This window comes from Sporothrix brasiliensis, assembly GCF_000820605.1.
Source record: "Sporothrix brasiliensis 5110 chromosome Unknown Cont19, whole genome shotgun sequence".
NCBI lineage: Eukaryota > Fungi > Ascomycota > Sordariomycetes > Ophiostomatales > Ophiostomataceae > Sporothrix > Sporothrix brasiliensis.
The window spans coordinates 2,857,498-2,873,357 of record NW_024467138.1 but is presented as its reverse complement, the minus strand read 5'-3'; the positions used below and the strand labels follow the sequence as shown (position 1 = coordinate 2,873,357).

Sequence of the window (15,860 nt, the reverse complement as noted above, 5' to 3'; positions counted from 1 at the left end):
CCATTAAAGCACCTACATGACACCATCGTCGCAAAAAGGAAATTTACCGGTTTGACGAGGATCACGATTAACGAACAAGGATTTGACACCGAGTGCGAAGAAGAAAGGTGTCTCAATCGTTCCATTTCTCTGTTACGTGCGGCAGGAATTGATGTTACTGTGTTACCGCTGCAAGAGGAGCCTGTAGTGCAAGAATAACATTAGAGAAAAACATTCAAGCTAAATACCTTAAACGAAGCCACCTTTTATCACATTAAATATACGACGTCAACGAGCTTATTACAAATATATAAGATAAAGCATACTCGCCGTACACAGTGTATATTGGAATGAAATTCGGACGTATAAAATATATAATAGTCTTTGTAAGGGGACGACGGACAAGAGAATAGAGAACAGACAAGGGAACAGAGAACAGAGAACAAAGAACAGAGAACAGAGAACAGAGAACAGAGAACAGAGAACAGAGAACAGAGAACAGAGAACAGAGAACAGAGAACAGAGAACAGAGAACAGAGAACAGAGAACAGAGAACAGAGAACAGAGAACAGAGAACAGAGAACAGAGAACAGAGAACAGAGAACAGAGAACAGAGAACAGAGAACAGAGAACAGAGAACAGAGAACAGAGAACAGAGAACAGAGAACAGAGAACAAAGAACAGAGAATAGAGAACAAGACAATAGAAGACCAGGTAAAGGTAAGTAGTACGCGACCGGGGTTTATCTCATCATTCGTCGTCGTATGTGATCGGGTAACGACGGCGATAGTCGAAAGCAGCTATTTCATCAGCCAGCTCTTGGGGGACCCTAGAGTATCAAATTAGACATCTAGTAAATTATAAGAGTGTTTAACACGTCCAAAGAGATAGAGAGCTTACAGTCTATTCAACAGCCGTCGATTCACAGTGAACCGACGGATAACAGATGCGTCTCGTTCACATTTTCTAATCGACGACTCTAGTCGCTGGACCTGTGAGATGGTGCTGTGATCGCGTAAAAAGATCTCGTTGTACCGTATCGCCTGCTCCAAATTTTCACCTGTAACAAGGTTAGAGCGCCTTTGATTATGAAAATAACATGCACAGTACCGGCTCCATAACTTACGCTTGCGTTGCCGGCTTAAGTTAGAGCGGCCAACAACATATTCGCGCTCCAATTGGTATCGAAGGTCTTCAAGAGCGCGCTCAGCGTCAGCACGACGCTGTTTGATTGCGTCGAGATCGCGGGTATACCGATCGTGATTCCGTCTAATGTCACGAATGTTTCTCAACAGCTCCTTGGAGTTTGGAACGTGCGACTGCGGCATCTTGAAAGTAGATTCCGAATTAGTCGCTTTTTGTTGCTGCGAGGTTGGACTATTTGACTTGCTGGGTAAGGAGATGTCGCGTTTCTTTTCGAGCGGCAGTAATATGATATGCTATGTTTGCAGACTCTTGCAGGAAACACGAGATACCGAGCTGTCTTTAAGTGCCCATTTCTGCTGCGGGCAATCTCTACATTGTCCAACAATATGAATTTGATGCCACGAGCATATGCGAGGCCACCTGCCTGTTAATGCTCCTACGCCAAAAATGGGCAAAAATAGACTGAAACAAGAAAATGAGGCGATGATTGTATCGATGTCGGAGACCCGGCCTCAAAAAGTGGCCTAACGACACTGGATGTGGGCTATTCACGACAGGAACCGCGATGCATGTCGCGTCAGGCGCCTAAGGGTATGCAACTCAGAGGGTGACACGCAACAGCCGCTGAATGGTCACGGCCGACCGCTGCCGACCGCTGCCGGCCGCGGCTGACCATGCTACGGCCATAAAACACGGCGCGTAGCCAACTAGCATCGGGGAACCAGTGGACACACGATGGAGGAGGAAAACATAAACAGACATGAGGCGCAGCGTAGAGGTGTGGCCAGCCGGGCGCGATACCCAATGCAAGTTTCGAAATTGTAGGAACCTTCCCCGCTCCTTTCTCGCTTCCCCTTTATTTTGTTTTTCGTTTTCTCTGTCTTATTCGTTCCTTAATTAGTACGTGGAATGTAAGTACGTAAAATTCAATGTACTCAGGGGTTGTATTTTGCATCAATGGTGTTGCCTGTTGCCGCCTGCGGAGCCCAAATGCCGGCCCATTTCACAGCGACACAAACTGTAGGTAGAAGAGCACAGACTAGGTGCGGTCATGATCAGCTGAAAATGCGCTTAGACAATATGAGATAATGAAAATGGCAAATGTTTGGCAAGACAGAAGGAATGATTCTTTTTTTTTAAAAAAAAAACAAAAAAAACAAGAAAACACAAAGGGGAAAAGAATCGAAAGTAAAGTAAAATTGAGAGAAGTATTGAAACCCGTCTCTCACTGGACTTCATGTTTTTAGGCCCACGCTTTTTGCATTTTCAGCACATCTTCGCCTGCTGACACATTCATGTTGCCCTGGGAATCAAACCCTTGCCGCTTGTACCAAGCAGCGCCACAGTATCCTTGACGAGGTTGGCAATGTCCTTTCTTGGCTCGGCGCCGCGGGCGTGGGCAATGGCACTCGAGCTCCCTTAGTTACTTGCCGGGATGCAGGGCCAGTTGGGAGCCGACTTGTCCCGGTTGACCAACCATGCGTAGTCGGCAACTGGACCAGTGCACACGGGAAGACGGATGTACCCTGGTGTGGTAATGTCCTGGTTATACAGATCTGTCAAGGTGGTCGGATCGCTCGGGTCGGCTACGGGGGCGTCGTTGGCCAGGCCGTTGGCTTGATACGACCGCACAGAACCGTTAATAATGTCCGTGACCGTGATACCGCCCCAAGCCGTTCCGTCCAGGTCGTCGATACCGGGGGGCGCCGAGAACTTGTTGTACGGGCAGGGGAACTTGGGATAGCAGTATTCTCTGGCCACGCCTTTCGGATACACGAGGAAGTAGAGGTGGTCGTCGATGCAGGCCATGGTCTTCTCCTGGATGGACGAGTCGACGTAGTAATCATAGGCACTGGGCTTGCTGCAATCGTCACCCGCGTCGAGAACAAACGCGTTGGTGCCGGAGGCACTCCAGACCGACGGGATGGCAAAGGCGTAAAAGGCGCGCATGATGCTGGCGGCGACGCTTGTGGTCGTGGCATTGGACACGCTGAACTGAGGGCTTGCCCCGGACCCCTCCAGAAACTGGCCCTGGCCGACGAGGCTCGTCAGAAGCGTAATGGAATCGTTCGAGCCACTGAACAGGCTTTCGAGCTGCGCTTCCGTGCCGGTGGTCCAGACGTTGATGACCTGGCCAAGGTAGCTGGAAAAGGAATCCTGGTCGCCCGCAGACCACGAGCCCTCGTTGCCTTTGATGTAGGTGCCCATGACACTCACTGTAAAGCTCTCGAGAGCCTTCCCGAGATCCTTTCCATTGTCGTATACTTCGCCATTGGCTCTAAAATAGGGCAGGCCTTTTAACAAGCTGTTGAAGACCGAAGAGACGACCATTGTGCCTGCCAGGTTGGACAGTGCGAAGAGAACCGACAACCAAGTATCACTCGGCGGCACAACGGGGGCAAATGTGTCTTCGAAGTAGGCCAGGGAAGGATCCAGAGAGACTGCGGCCGCCTGGACGATGGCGTCGTGCAAGGTTTCGTACATTTCGTGGACATACACCAGCGAGTTCCACAGGACATAGGCCGCGGGGCCGGTACCGCTAATGTTCTCGACGTCCTTGCACAGCAGGATCGAGTCGCAGTTGCTCGTGGCGGCCAGTGTACCGCAATTGGTGTCTTCGGGGCCGTGAATCGAATTCGAAATAGACTCGCTGAGGTAGATGCCACCGGCGGGCTGGTCCACGGTCGTCCAGACGTTGATGACATCAGCCCACGCATCGGCGCCGTCCAGCTCTGCCCAGCGCTCCTGAGGCGACATTGTCAAGGCATTGACGACAGCCGGGTTGGTACAACTCAGTTTTGTCCAATTGCCGTGAACGGCCGACTTGTCCACCGAAAGTTCCGACATAGGATTCAGGCCCGCCCCGACGGCCTCCAGAAATGCGCCCCACGATTTCGTCACACCAGGCACCGCATTGAACGTCTCGAGATCGCTGGCCCAGTTGGTTGTGCCTCCAAAGCCATAGCTGTTGTACATTGTCGCACGGGACGACAGAATGCTCGGCGTCATAAAGGACACCCACTGGTCGGTATCGTAAACCAGGATCTGGCTGTCACTGGGTTCGTCGTAGTAGTAATGGTCGACACGAGTAGAGTTGATAGTCTCGCGCTTTGTGTTTGTGTTGTTCCCGTCGGAGTGAATGCCGTCAATCGTAATATCCATGCCGGATATGATAGCGTGGATCTCGGCATCGGCGAGGTAACCGGCCGTGCCTGTGCAAGGGCCAGGGGCAGCAGTGGAACCGGAGGCGCCGCCGCCGTATGTGCACTGGGGATCGTAGCAGTTGGGATCCGTCATGCCAAACGAACGGCCATAACTCGTCACGCCGACAATCACCTTATTGGCGGGCACACCTGCCTTCGTAATCATAGACAAGGAGGTGAGTGTTTCCGTCAGGTTGACGTGGCTGCGTAGGCAAGTACCCGTAGGACAGTCGTCCTGCGAGTAGCTGTTGCCGCTGTCCCACTGGCCATGCAGGTCGTACGTCATGTACACGATATAATCCACCACCTTGGAAATTTTCTGAATGGGAAAGTTCTTGAGGTACCAATATGAAGCCGGAGCAGCAATGCTGACGGTCTTGAACGGCAAGAGGTTTTTGAGGACAACGAGGAAATCGAGGTAATTGGCGCCGTCATCGGTGCTGGCAGCAGGAATGCCCGGAATGTCCGGGGCACCTGGGTACTCCCAGTCAATGTCGACACCGTCCAAGTTGTGTCGCTTCACAAAGTCAGCAATGGCCATTGCCATCCTGACACGGTTTGCAGCAGTAACACCGTTGCGGAAGATCTGGTAGGTGCTGGGATCTGTGGAGAATGACCACCCGCCAATCGTGATGACGCGATGGACACCCGATCCTAGACGAGCAAAATTGTCAAATTCGTAGCTGCTATAAACAGACCCAACAGACACATTGTAGGTGTCCGGATCCAACGTCGCGAACGCAAAGTGAACATGCGTCAGATCCGACGCCAGCTGTGAAATATCCTGGAAGAGGCATTGACGGTCCATACCGTAACCTTCGTAATAGGCCAGTTTGACTGGACTTGGCGGCGCCGACCCGGAAACAATATCGGTGCCACAGTTGGAAATGCAACCGTTTGTGCCTTGTTTGGCCGTTCCCGGGGGACCAAGGCTCGTATCCACGCAGAAGGTGTCCGTCACGCCGCATTGCCCCCAAATGTCACAACAGGCATTCAGGGGACACGGGTTAAGGCCCGACAAGTTGTACGTGCCACCAGGCCCGGCGACCGTCCCAGAAACCTGGGGACCGCACTCGGCATTGGCAACGGCCGCGGGCATGGGAGGCGAGCCCGTGCTCAAGCATATCACGGCACCGAGTAGGACATTGTTGCAGCCTTGCCATCCCCATGTTGCGTTGTTAAAGCTCTCGATGAGATCGTTGGTCAAGTCGTAGGCGGCTGCGATGGCGGCACAGTTGTCGTTTGCCACAACAGTGTAGCTGTAGCACGATCCGTCGCTGTTGGGCTTGGGCGCGAAATCGGGCAGTGTTCCAGACGAACAACAAACATGCTGACCAGGTGTCAGGGTCGCACAAAGCGACGAATCGGAATTGTATTTTGTAAAATCCGCCGGAGAAATACCACATTTCGTCGCCAACGACGAGCAGGAGTCGCCGGACACGACCTGCACGGTCGAGCAGTCCGCGCGCGGTGACAAGGAAGAGTGGGGATACGAAAGCAAGCGGCCAGAACGAGACGCAACACGATGGGGGAGTGTCCCGTTCACCGCCGTGCTATTGAGACCGGCGGACGGGATGTCCAGCGGTGCTGTAAAGCCAACGGGGCTGACAAACGCCTCGGTCGAGTCGTTGTCAATGCATGTCGCGTTGGACCACGCACGGAGAACCTGCTGCACAGGCGTGAAAGACGTGTTGCTCGTGGCAATGAATCCGATGACATGGTCCGCGTTGTACTGCGGGCCGCACAGCTCCATCACCACCGTGCCGGTGGTCTCCTTGGTGGCTGTCAACGAGGCTTCAAGGCCCTCAAGCGCACTGGATACATACGACAGGCTCTGCACGTCCTTGCCGACATAGAGGCCCACGGTACCACCCATGGTCTGCGCAAACAGAATTTGGGCCTGGTCCGTTGGCGACGTGGACGCGGCCGTGGAGCCACTGGCCTTGGCCTGGTATCCGGTATTCAAAAACTTGCGCACTTCCTGCGACAGGGCCCGAAGATCAACACCTGCAGCAGCGCTCCAGTGTCCAACCGTGAACGTGGCGTTTGACACCGTCTGCTGAACCTGCATGGTCGAGTGGGACGCGCCAGCCTCGGCCAGAGAGCCGTTCGATGCGCAAGCATAGATGCGGTGCGTGGACGACAGATCATCGACCGGATCAAAGAGAGAGATGTGGTAGAAGATGGTCTGGTGACAGGTATCGAAATCTTGGAGGCTCTTGTATGCGGGCCAGTGGGCTGGGTCGGGGCCAGTCACAGCACAAGAAGTAGGACAGCTGTTATTGCGGCTCCGGTAATTGGGAGCGGCCGGTTGGCGGAGCTTGAACTCAGCGTTGACGCCGCCGAGGAGCCCTGACGACAGCAGGACAAAGCCAACTGCCGCCGTGGATAGACTCCACGAGGGAAGCATCGTGACGGATAAAAGAGTAAACAAAGGAAAGAGGTCAACGTAGCCGGAGGTAGAATAAGCCACAATAGGAAAGACCTCGCGGGCTCAAATATAGGGAAGGCACGACACAGTGTGTTGTTGTATTGATGGCAACAGCACCACTAAAGATGGAAAGTGCGACTGAGGTAAAATAAAGGCAGTAGGGAAGATGCAGATAATAAGAGAAACAATATCCAGCGAGGGCAAAGAATGTAGGGCTCCGAGAGAATGGGATGAAGTTCATCTTGAGGGACGTCCATGCCATTATATCTCAGAACCACAGTGCTATTTGCTCGATGCCTGGTCCGACCCTACGCTCCATAGTCAACCGCCACAGGTGCGCGTTTCTAGATGTGCAAGTCTAAGAAGAATCAGCTTTTCCGCCGTAGGAAGGTAACGATTCTACTCGTCAGTCACCGCCATGTGTAGGACCAGTCTCTTGTCGCTTGTCTCATGTTCCATCATGTGCATGATCCTTCTCTTTCCTTAATTTGGCTTTGACAGACAACGAACACGCAATCCGACTGTCATGATCCCTGTAGACAAAACGTTACGACATACTACGGTAGCCCATTCTTGTCACCGGCTACAATTCATTCCAAAGGTATCACCGATTCATATGCGTGTTGACCGCAGCGCTCGCGGCCGGCATCTCAAGACACGCCAAAGTCCAATCCCGGCGGCTATCCTCACGCCAATCCTAGGACGTGGGTGGCATTGAAGATTTGATTTCGACAACGTACGCCACATAGGACGGGAAAGAGGGCGAACAGATCAAAGGAGGGCAAAGCATGGACATTGTGGAAGGCATCCCTAGTAAAATTACGGTAGGAAAGCCAATGGCCAATTGGAAGGTTCACGTGCGGTTCTCTATTTGGAATCTCAGAATGCATTCTTGACTGTAGCACGACCACGATGACAGCGGCTAATCCAGACATGGTGAAAGAGGAACCTGGACTGTCAACATGCGGTCAGGAGGAAAGGTGACCTTGAGGGCGACTAGTCGGTCGAGACCGACGGCCCTGTGTTGCAGTTGGGGAAAAGCTTAAATACCGCTATGGCTATCCAGGGGCATCGTGGCGCCGTGGCTGGATGCATGCAGGGCTGAGATTGCATCAAAGGATCTAGCGCAGGCGCCGGCCCCTGCGCCATCTTTGGACAGACTTGGGAAATCGTCCGATGCATCCCCTTTGCTTGGCTCCGCCGTCTTATGAACAGCCCAATGTATCTGACCCGAAAGAATCACGGCAAGTTTTCATTTTCCCTTTCCTAAACTCAGGATGGAAGAAATTTTTTATTTATTTGAAATTTCCCGCGAGGGGGGCCCTAAAATAAAACACGAATCTGTAAAAAAAAAAAAGTAAACATAAAAAAAAGTAAAATGAAATGGACCATACTGGGAAAAACAGCGGTAAATGGAGGGCGTCAAATCCTACAGGCGACAAAATTTCCGCAATATTCTCTTGTAATTTGTCCTTCATCCCACGAAAGCATGGCGTATAGTCGATTTCACCAACATGCTCTCGGCAAGTTCATGTTCCTTGATGGATAAGATCCTACAGCCCTATGAGAGGCAAGCAGTCTGGAGCCAACACACAATGGTGTTCATGTTACCTTCATACGTGCGGCCGAACACGGTGAGGCACCGTCAGCAGCGGTAAAACATATAAAACGTACTACAGGGGATATCGATAAGTTTCTCACAGGTATTGCCCTATCGCGGTGAGATCTGAATCTGGGGGTCGATCGATGTTGGCGAGGTCTAGATTGTAAAATTTTAAAATGGAGAGACCAAGGCGAGGACGGCCAACCGTGCAGAGGAACGATCCATACGGAGCATTAAAGGGAAGAATAGGTTGACGTCCAAGTAGAAAACAGAGTAGCCTAATGGAGTAATGGCTGTTTTTGGTACGATGGAGTTGATCATTACGGGCATGATTTTCTGGTGAGGACTACCAGGTAGCTGGAGGAGGGCTAAAAAATACAAATAAACAGATGGAGGATGGGGCATCCATTACGGTTGTACGGCTAGATGACGGTAAAGGAAGGCAGCACAATATCAATAAAAAACAGGGGCTTGAAGATTCGAAAGATGAAAAGGGCCGACAATTGAGGCAGTGAAACGCAACAGTGGAAAGAAAAGAATCTTTAAACGAAATCGTTGATAAAATAGCAACATGCAAAGTAGCCACCGCTTCAGTGGTTGCGTTCGAATTTCGTTTCGTTTCGACCATCGAATCGTTGGCTTTCGTGTGCGGCTTCTGGGCAGGCAAATTTGTCGTGGTTTTCGGTTAGAGATCCACTTTTTGGGGTTTTCGCCAATCAGGGGCGCTTGTGATATTCCAAATTTATTATTCTGTAGTCCAAAAGCCTTCCTTCGCGCTCTCATGAACTGGAACGCGTCAAGGTTGTCTACCGACGACAGGAGTCGGATCCCTGCAGTTCGAAAGAGGATGAGTTCAAAACAAACGACGAATGAGGGGTCTGGAAAACTATGAAAAGTAACCTCATGGATGAATCAGGAAAATAACTGCGCGCGAGAAAACAAGCTTCAGTCGCTAAAATAAGCATATGCAAGGAGTATCGAATTGCAGGTCGTCCCCCACGCGCGGGACGCGCCACTGGGTCGATGGGGACGAGCACGGCCAGGCCGACGTGGCATCACAACGACAAATTCATACGACGCCCGGCAGGATTCTACCAAGAAGAGTAGCTAGGATCAAGGGAATGAAACGTCATTTTCATGAAACAAGCGAAACGCGAACAAGAAAATAAAAGAAGAGAAAAGAGAAAAAAGAAAAGAAAACGACGCCCAGAATGTTGTATGACCAGTCAATATTGGAAACTACTTCGGCAGCCAACACCGGCAAGTGGCAGAGATAGATTTTGAATTTGCTTGCCCCCTGCTGTACGTTTTCCACTTTTTCTTGTCATACTCTGCGTATCTTGGGCTCTGGCAACGGTTCGATATCTTTTGAGATAGACATTTGACGCTTGTAGATGTGAAAAGGGCCTCCCATCCCATATCGGAGATATAATGCACGGTCTCGTGAGCCTATCAACCAACAACACTTAGCGACGCGGAGAGGAAGTGTGCATTTAGACTCGCACTTACACAGATGCTGTGTCACTTCGTAGAGGCAACATCAAAAGACTATACAGTTCATCGGATCTGCAGCAAAAGCACCGTTCGATTTTACCAAGCCACCAGATAGAGTTAACGTAAACAACAATTGGTTAATACATCGAAACGACCTCGACATTCCCGCAAAAGATTAACGACGATGCCGTCCCTGACCGTCTGCTGTGATGGACAGTTGGGTGCATACTGGTCAATGTTTCCAAGGGATGGCGCCGAATATGGCGTGGTGGAAGCTGACAAGACGCGGCGGTCTTCTAGCCCGGGATGTCATGTTTCGTCACATTCAGTTGAAATTTGTTACTTTGCTGTCGATTAATGTATCGTTCAATGTAGTTGAAATCCCTATGAAGAGTCAACCACAATGATAGCTACTAGTTAAGACTTCCTACAAGGAGGCCAACTTCGGACGGTCTTTGTCGCCACATTTAGTCTTATAAGCGCATCCTCCACGAGAAAAACCTTGCACTTTAACAAAGTAAACAGAGCGTATGATGTAAAATAAATTGGTTCGTCGGTTCGTTAATCCAACTTTCTGTTCATGTAAAATCATCTTTGAGTCACATGATCACGTGGTTTGCATGCATCTTACTTGCTTGAGAACGTCTATATTTGGGGGCTGAAACACGTATTCTGAATTGACTCATTCCTTGCATTTCTCCTTCACACCACATCAACGACAACATGGCTACCCAGAATTCTGCTTCATCGTCGCGACCAGGCGGTCAGTTAAAAACGCCTAAAGGAACTCGCGATTGGGTCGGCCGTGATCTCCTGCTACGCGACCACATATTGTGAGTAGTCGGAGAATGCTGGATTGTTGGATTGTGATGCACAAAAGTGTTTTCGTCTCCTCTAACAGCGCAGCCGGACAATCAGTACGGTCCTGGAACGCCACGGCGGTGTTCCTCTCGACACGCCCGTCTTTGAACTGCGCGACATTCTTGCTGAAAAGTATGGCGAAGACGCGCGGCTCATTTACAATCTGGAAGACCAGGGCGGCGAGGCCTGTTCTCTGCGCTACGACCTGACGGTTCCGTTTGCGCGGTGGCTGGCCATGCGCACCGACGTGCAAAACATCAAGCGCTACCAGATCGCCAAGGTGTACCGGCGCGACCAGCCGGCCATTGCCCGGGGCCGCCTGCGCGAGTTTTACCAGTGCGACTTTGATATCGCGGGGACGTACGATCCGATGATTCCCGACGCCGAGATCCTGCGCATTGTTTCCGAGGTCTTCACAGCCTTTGGCATGGACGTCACGGTGAAGCTGAACCACCGCAAACTGCTGGACGGCATGTTTGCCGTGGCGGGTGTGCCGGCCGATAAGATTCGGGCGATCAGTTCGGCCGTCGACAAGCTCGACAAAGCACCCTGGGAGGAGGTGAAGACAGAGATGCTCCAAAAGGGCCTGGACGAAGCGGTGGCGGACCGTGTGGGTCACTACGTCCGGCGCAGCGGCAGCCTGTCGACCTTGCTCGACGAGCTGCGCCTCGACACAAAACTGTGCGAGGTCGAGAGCGTCGCCGCAGGCATGGCCGACTTGACGCGTCTTGCCTCCTACCTCGACGCTATGAACGTGTTGGACACAGTGTCGTTTGACCTGTCTCTCGCACGCGGGTTGGATTACTATACGGGGGTTATTTACGAGGTGGTCCTGCCTGGTGCCCAGCTCGGGAGCATTGCTGCCGGCGGCCGCTACGACAATTTGGTGGGCATGTACGGCAAGCGTCCCGTCCCCTGCGTTGGCATCTCCTTTGGCGTCGACCGCATCTTTACGCATCTTGACGCGCAGCGCAACCAGAACAAGAAAAGCGGCTCAGAGCTTGCGCATGAGGCTGATGTGTACATCATGGCCTTTGGGGGCAAGGAGTTCGATGGCCTCCTGGCCGACCGGATGCGCGTGGCCACCCAACTCTGGGATGCCGGCATCCGTGCCGAGTTTTCACCCAAAGTGAAGCCCAAGCCGCTCCAGCAGTTCAATTCATCAGAGGGCGTACCGGTTGCCGTGATGCTAGGCGAAGAGGAGCTGGCCGCAGGGCAGGTTCGCGTGAAGCAGTTGCACGTGGGGGACAAAAATGCTTCGGAGAAGGACAAGGGCCAGCTTGTTTCCATGGACAATCTCGTGGAGGAGGTACGGAAGTTGTTGGACGCTTCCACTTTGGGGTAATATGTCATGGTAAATTATATTCGAGGTGGGGGGAGAGGGGGGGGGTTAAGGGTTGTATATAGACATGATATAATGAGTTGTTAGGCCAGAGCACGCGTCGGTGAATATGATGAATGGATGCGTCCGACCTTTACGAGTTCATAATATACGATTATACTTTATACTATGTCGAGGACAAAACAAAACGCCAAAGTATAACAATTGTAAGCTGACTAAGCTAAGATCATGTATATTGTACTTGGATGCCAAGCTTCCCCTGAGCATGGACGTTTTCAAAACAAATTCGGAAACGGAGGTGTGCTAGATAGCGTACATCGAGCATCCATAGGTCACTGTCTATATTCTCCAGCCGTTTCTTTATTCACATTTATTGGTTCTCGTTACACCTACCATCCCATCTTCTCACCTACGCGGCTCATCGTTCGGCACGTGAACCACCTCGGTGCTTGTGAATGACGATGACTACGAGCCAGACCGTTGACGTCGTGCACAGCAATAGCCAACAGACATTGCACTAAACGTTATTCTCTGTAAGAACGAGAAAATAACGGTTAGCGATACGACGAATACTTCTTGCAGCCTGGAATTTTACGACTTACCTAGACTTGCGAAATACCAACAATATTTCCGTCATTAGCAACGTTGCCACTATGGACGAGGGAAGAAATGTCCATCAGATGTACATAACAGAACTGCTGTTTTTCCCATCATTGGATTTTTTAATATGTGATTAAGCGTCCGCAACTAGCCGGAAACTAAGAGATCGTCTCATATCATCACCAACTGGAACCGACCCAGAGAAGTCGAGATCCGATCTCTTCTGGCTCCCAGGGATGTCTAAAAATATAATCCGCATTCACAGAGACTATATCCTGCCTCCGATCGCCAATCTTAGAACCCACGGTTATGCCGTACATTGTGTCTATCCACCACAAGTTGATGTAAACGACAATTAACACGCCACCACCTCCCAAGTACACTCTCAGCTACATTTTGGTTCAACAACTGTTGAGTTAGCCGCCAATTTCCGTTCCTGATAAGAATACTTCCAAGTGAAAATTTTTGTTTTCAGTAATGCCCGCCAGTTCTCTAATGTAGACCGCCTCCAAGCGGTTCCGAGATGCTTCCAAGTGATTCCACGAATTTTCATCCCGGTTCTTACCTTCGTCGTCACATTACGCACCAGCCGCCCCTCGATTCGTATGTCCCTCGCATTCCATCCCGACTCTTGCCACATTCTTTTACCCTGGCCTTCTTTGAAGGGAATCTTTGAAATCTCTGTTGATCATGGCGGTCCACATGTTGGCGGCCCAAGGTACCATGAGATTGTATAACTCTCGTAACAGTTGGTAGCGCATCTGTGGTTTGATACACGACCAAGACTTTCGTATATTTACCGGATGAAATTGTCCGAACAAAGTGAGGCTCATAGACGAATTCAACCTATTGGTCGAGAAGAAGAGGACTGAATCTATTCAGATGAAACAAGCGACATCACAGTGTGTATATACCTGATTAGCCTTACACATCCCGTTGCTGCGACCTTTCTCAGTTACGGCTTGCCATCCGTACGTGTTCTCGGATAATCGTTATTTCTTTGCACCCCTCTCTTCAATTTGTCCTGTCCTCCTCGTTTTATTATTTATTCTGTCTTTTTCCATTTTCTTCTTCCTTCTTTTCTGTTACCACCTCGATCTACTTGCATCTGCAATCTGAACCCCACCGTTCATTGCAAAGCCCGTTTAGATTTGTTTTTATTCATATTCATTTCATATTTTGCATCCATCACGCTCGCTTTATGTCAATTTGTCCGAGTTGAAGCACGCATCATGAAGACCTCTGCCTTTATCACGCTGGCCCTTGCTGGGTCGGCGCTTGGTGTCCGCCGCGGCAACTGGAACCCTGACGACGGCGGCGATGGTTGGTCCCCGACCGACTCAGGCAGCTGGGGCACCGAGACCTCCGACACTTGGACGTCGGAGACCTGGGGCTCGGAGACCTGGAGCTCGGAGACCTGGAGCTCGGATTGCACCACCTCCACGACCCCTGCTCCGCCTCCGCACACCACCACGCATAAGCACTCGTCCATCCCGCATCACTCGTCTGTCCCCCATCATTCGCACACGACGGCGCCGCCACCACCGCCTGTGACGACGACCACCTACGTGACGACGTCCATCTGCCCGGTGACCACCCACAGCACCAGCTCCGGAAGCGTTGTTCCGGTGACAACGTACGACCTACCTAGTTAATGTCCCTTTTGTTTTGAAATTGTTTTGATTCTTTTTGTGCTGACATCATAGACACTCGACCTCGGTCTGGACTGTCACCACCGAGTGCCCGCCTGGCCCTACAACGTCAGCGCCTGCTCCTCCAGGTCCCCATGGGCCTGGGCACAAGAACAATGGGACAGCCCCTCCGGGCCCCCCTGGGCCTGGTCACACGGGCCACAGCACCGCTCCTCCCGGCCCCCCTGGGCCTGGTCACAAGGGCAACGGCACCACGCCTTCCGGTCCCCCTGGGCCTGGCCACAAGGGCAACGGCACTACCCCCCCGACTACGCCGACACCTTGTCCTAGTGGTAACAACACTACCCCTACGGTTCCCGGTACCAAGGGCAATGGGACCACCCCAACGGGCCCCCCTTCTAGCCATGGGGGCAACGGTACCGCTCCGCCGACGCCGCCGACACCTTGTCCCAGTGGTAACAGCACTACGCCTTCGGCGCCTGGTACCAAGGGCCACGGCACCACCCCGCCGACTTCTCCGACACCTTGTCCTAGTGGTAACAGCACCACCCCGCCGACTTCTCCGACGCCTTGCCCCAGTGGTAACAGCACCACTCCTGTGACCCCTGGGCATCAGGGCAACGGCACCGTCCCGTCGAACCCGGCTGCCGTGGTGACCCATCCGAGCGGAGCTCCTCCTCCGCCCCCGGCTCCGGGCTCGCCCTCCACGTCGGGAACTCCTGGGTCTCCTGGGTCTCCTGGGTCTCCTGGGTCTCCCAAATCTCCCGAGTCTCCTGAGTCTCCTGGGTCTCCCAAATCTCCCGAGTCTCCCGAGTCTCCCGAATCTCCCGGGAGCCATCCCGGCCCCAGCCATGGCAACGGCACCAGTGCCCCTGAGCACCCCGGCCCGGCCTCCTCCAGCAGCCCTGGCGGTCACGGAAACGGCAACGGCAACGGCAACGGCGGCAGCCCCAACAAGCCGCCCACTGTTCCCACCAGCGATGCCTTCCACACCTCAGCCAAGGCGACCACGTTTGTCGGTCTCCTGGCCGGTCTGACCAGTGTGGTCCTGCTGCTATAAAGCGTCGGCATCGTCTCAGCATCGCCATTTTCTCTTTATTTTGATTCGGCGAGGCACCCCGACCACCACGACCAGCACAAGTGCGATGGAGAGTGGCAGTTCTTTGAGCAATTCAATCAGTTTGAAGGCCCAATGATTTGACATTCTGTTTGCATACTTTGTTTTGGGGTTTTCTTCCTCGTCTACAAAGTGTCTGGAGAACAGGGTCGAACCTGGAGTATTGGAGTTTAGGAGTTTCGGAGTTTGGGACTTGTGAACTTTGGTGTTTGGGAACTTTGGTGTTTGGGGTCTTCGGAGTTTGGGAACTTTGGCGTTTGGGAGGCTGGCGTTAAGTGATGTGGCAGGTAAGGCTTCGTTCCATGGTTCTCCATTGTCTTTGCTTTTATCAAGAGCTCTGTTTTGATTTCATGGAAGAGACCGTTCCGTTTCCGTCCTTTTCTGGGTTTTTTTTGTCTCCTTGTAGTCTTTTTTTCCCCAGACGATGTACTG

At 52.1% G+C, this 15,860-nt stretch overlaps 4 protein-coding genes across 4 annotated transcripts; 2 read left to right on the top strand and 2 right to left on the bottom strand.

Annotated features, from left to right (window-relative positions):
• Positions 1-729: 729 nt before the first annotated feature.
• On the bottom strand, positions 730-1,307 carry SPBR_09059 (uncharacterized protein; the record flags this gene model as incomplete). Its single annotated transcript, XM_040767185.1, has 3 exons — positions 730-808; positions 880-1,039; positions 1,106-1,307. The coding sequence occupies 3 exons, from the start codon at positions 1,305-1,307 to the stop codon at positions 730-732; spliced, it is 441 nt and encodes a 146-aa protein (XP_040618612.1).
• Positions 1,308-2,544: 1,237 nt separating this feature from the next.
• On the bottom strand, positions 2,545-6,738 carry SPBR_00052 (uncharacterized protein; the record flags this gene model as incomplete). Its single annotated transcript, XM_040758372.1, has 1 exon — positions 2,545-6,738. The coding sequence occupies one exon, from the start codon at positions 6,736-6,738 to the stop codon at positions 2,545-2,547; it is 4,194 nt and encodes a 1,397-aa protein (XP_040618611.1).
• Positions 6,739-10,579: 3,841 nt separating this feature from the next.
• On the top strand, positions 10,580-12,062 carry SPBR_00566 (histidyl-tRNA synthetase; the record flags this gene model as incomplete). The annotated part of the gene is made up of 2 exons (XM_040758885.1): positions 10,580-10,689; positions 10,763-12,062. 2 exons carry the CDS (start codon positions 10,580-10,582, stop codon positions 12,060-12,062), a joined length of 1,410 nt encoding a protein of 469 aa, XP_040618610.1.
• Positions 12,063-13,891: 1,829 nt separating this feature from the next.
• Positions 13,892-15,371, top strand: SPBR_00567 (uncharacterized protein; the record flags this gene model as incomplete). The annotated part of the gene is made up of 2 exons (XM_040758886.1): positions 13,892-14,295; positions 14,366-15,371. The coding sequence occupies 2 exons, from the start codon at positions 13,892-13,894 to the stop codon at positions 15,369-15,371; spliced, it is 1,410 nt and encodes a 469-aa protein (XP_040618609.1).
• Between the last annotated feature and the right edge of the window lie 489 nt (positions 15,372-15,860).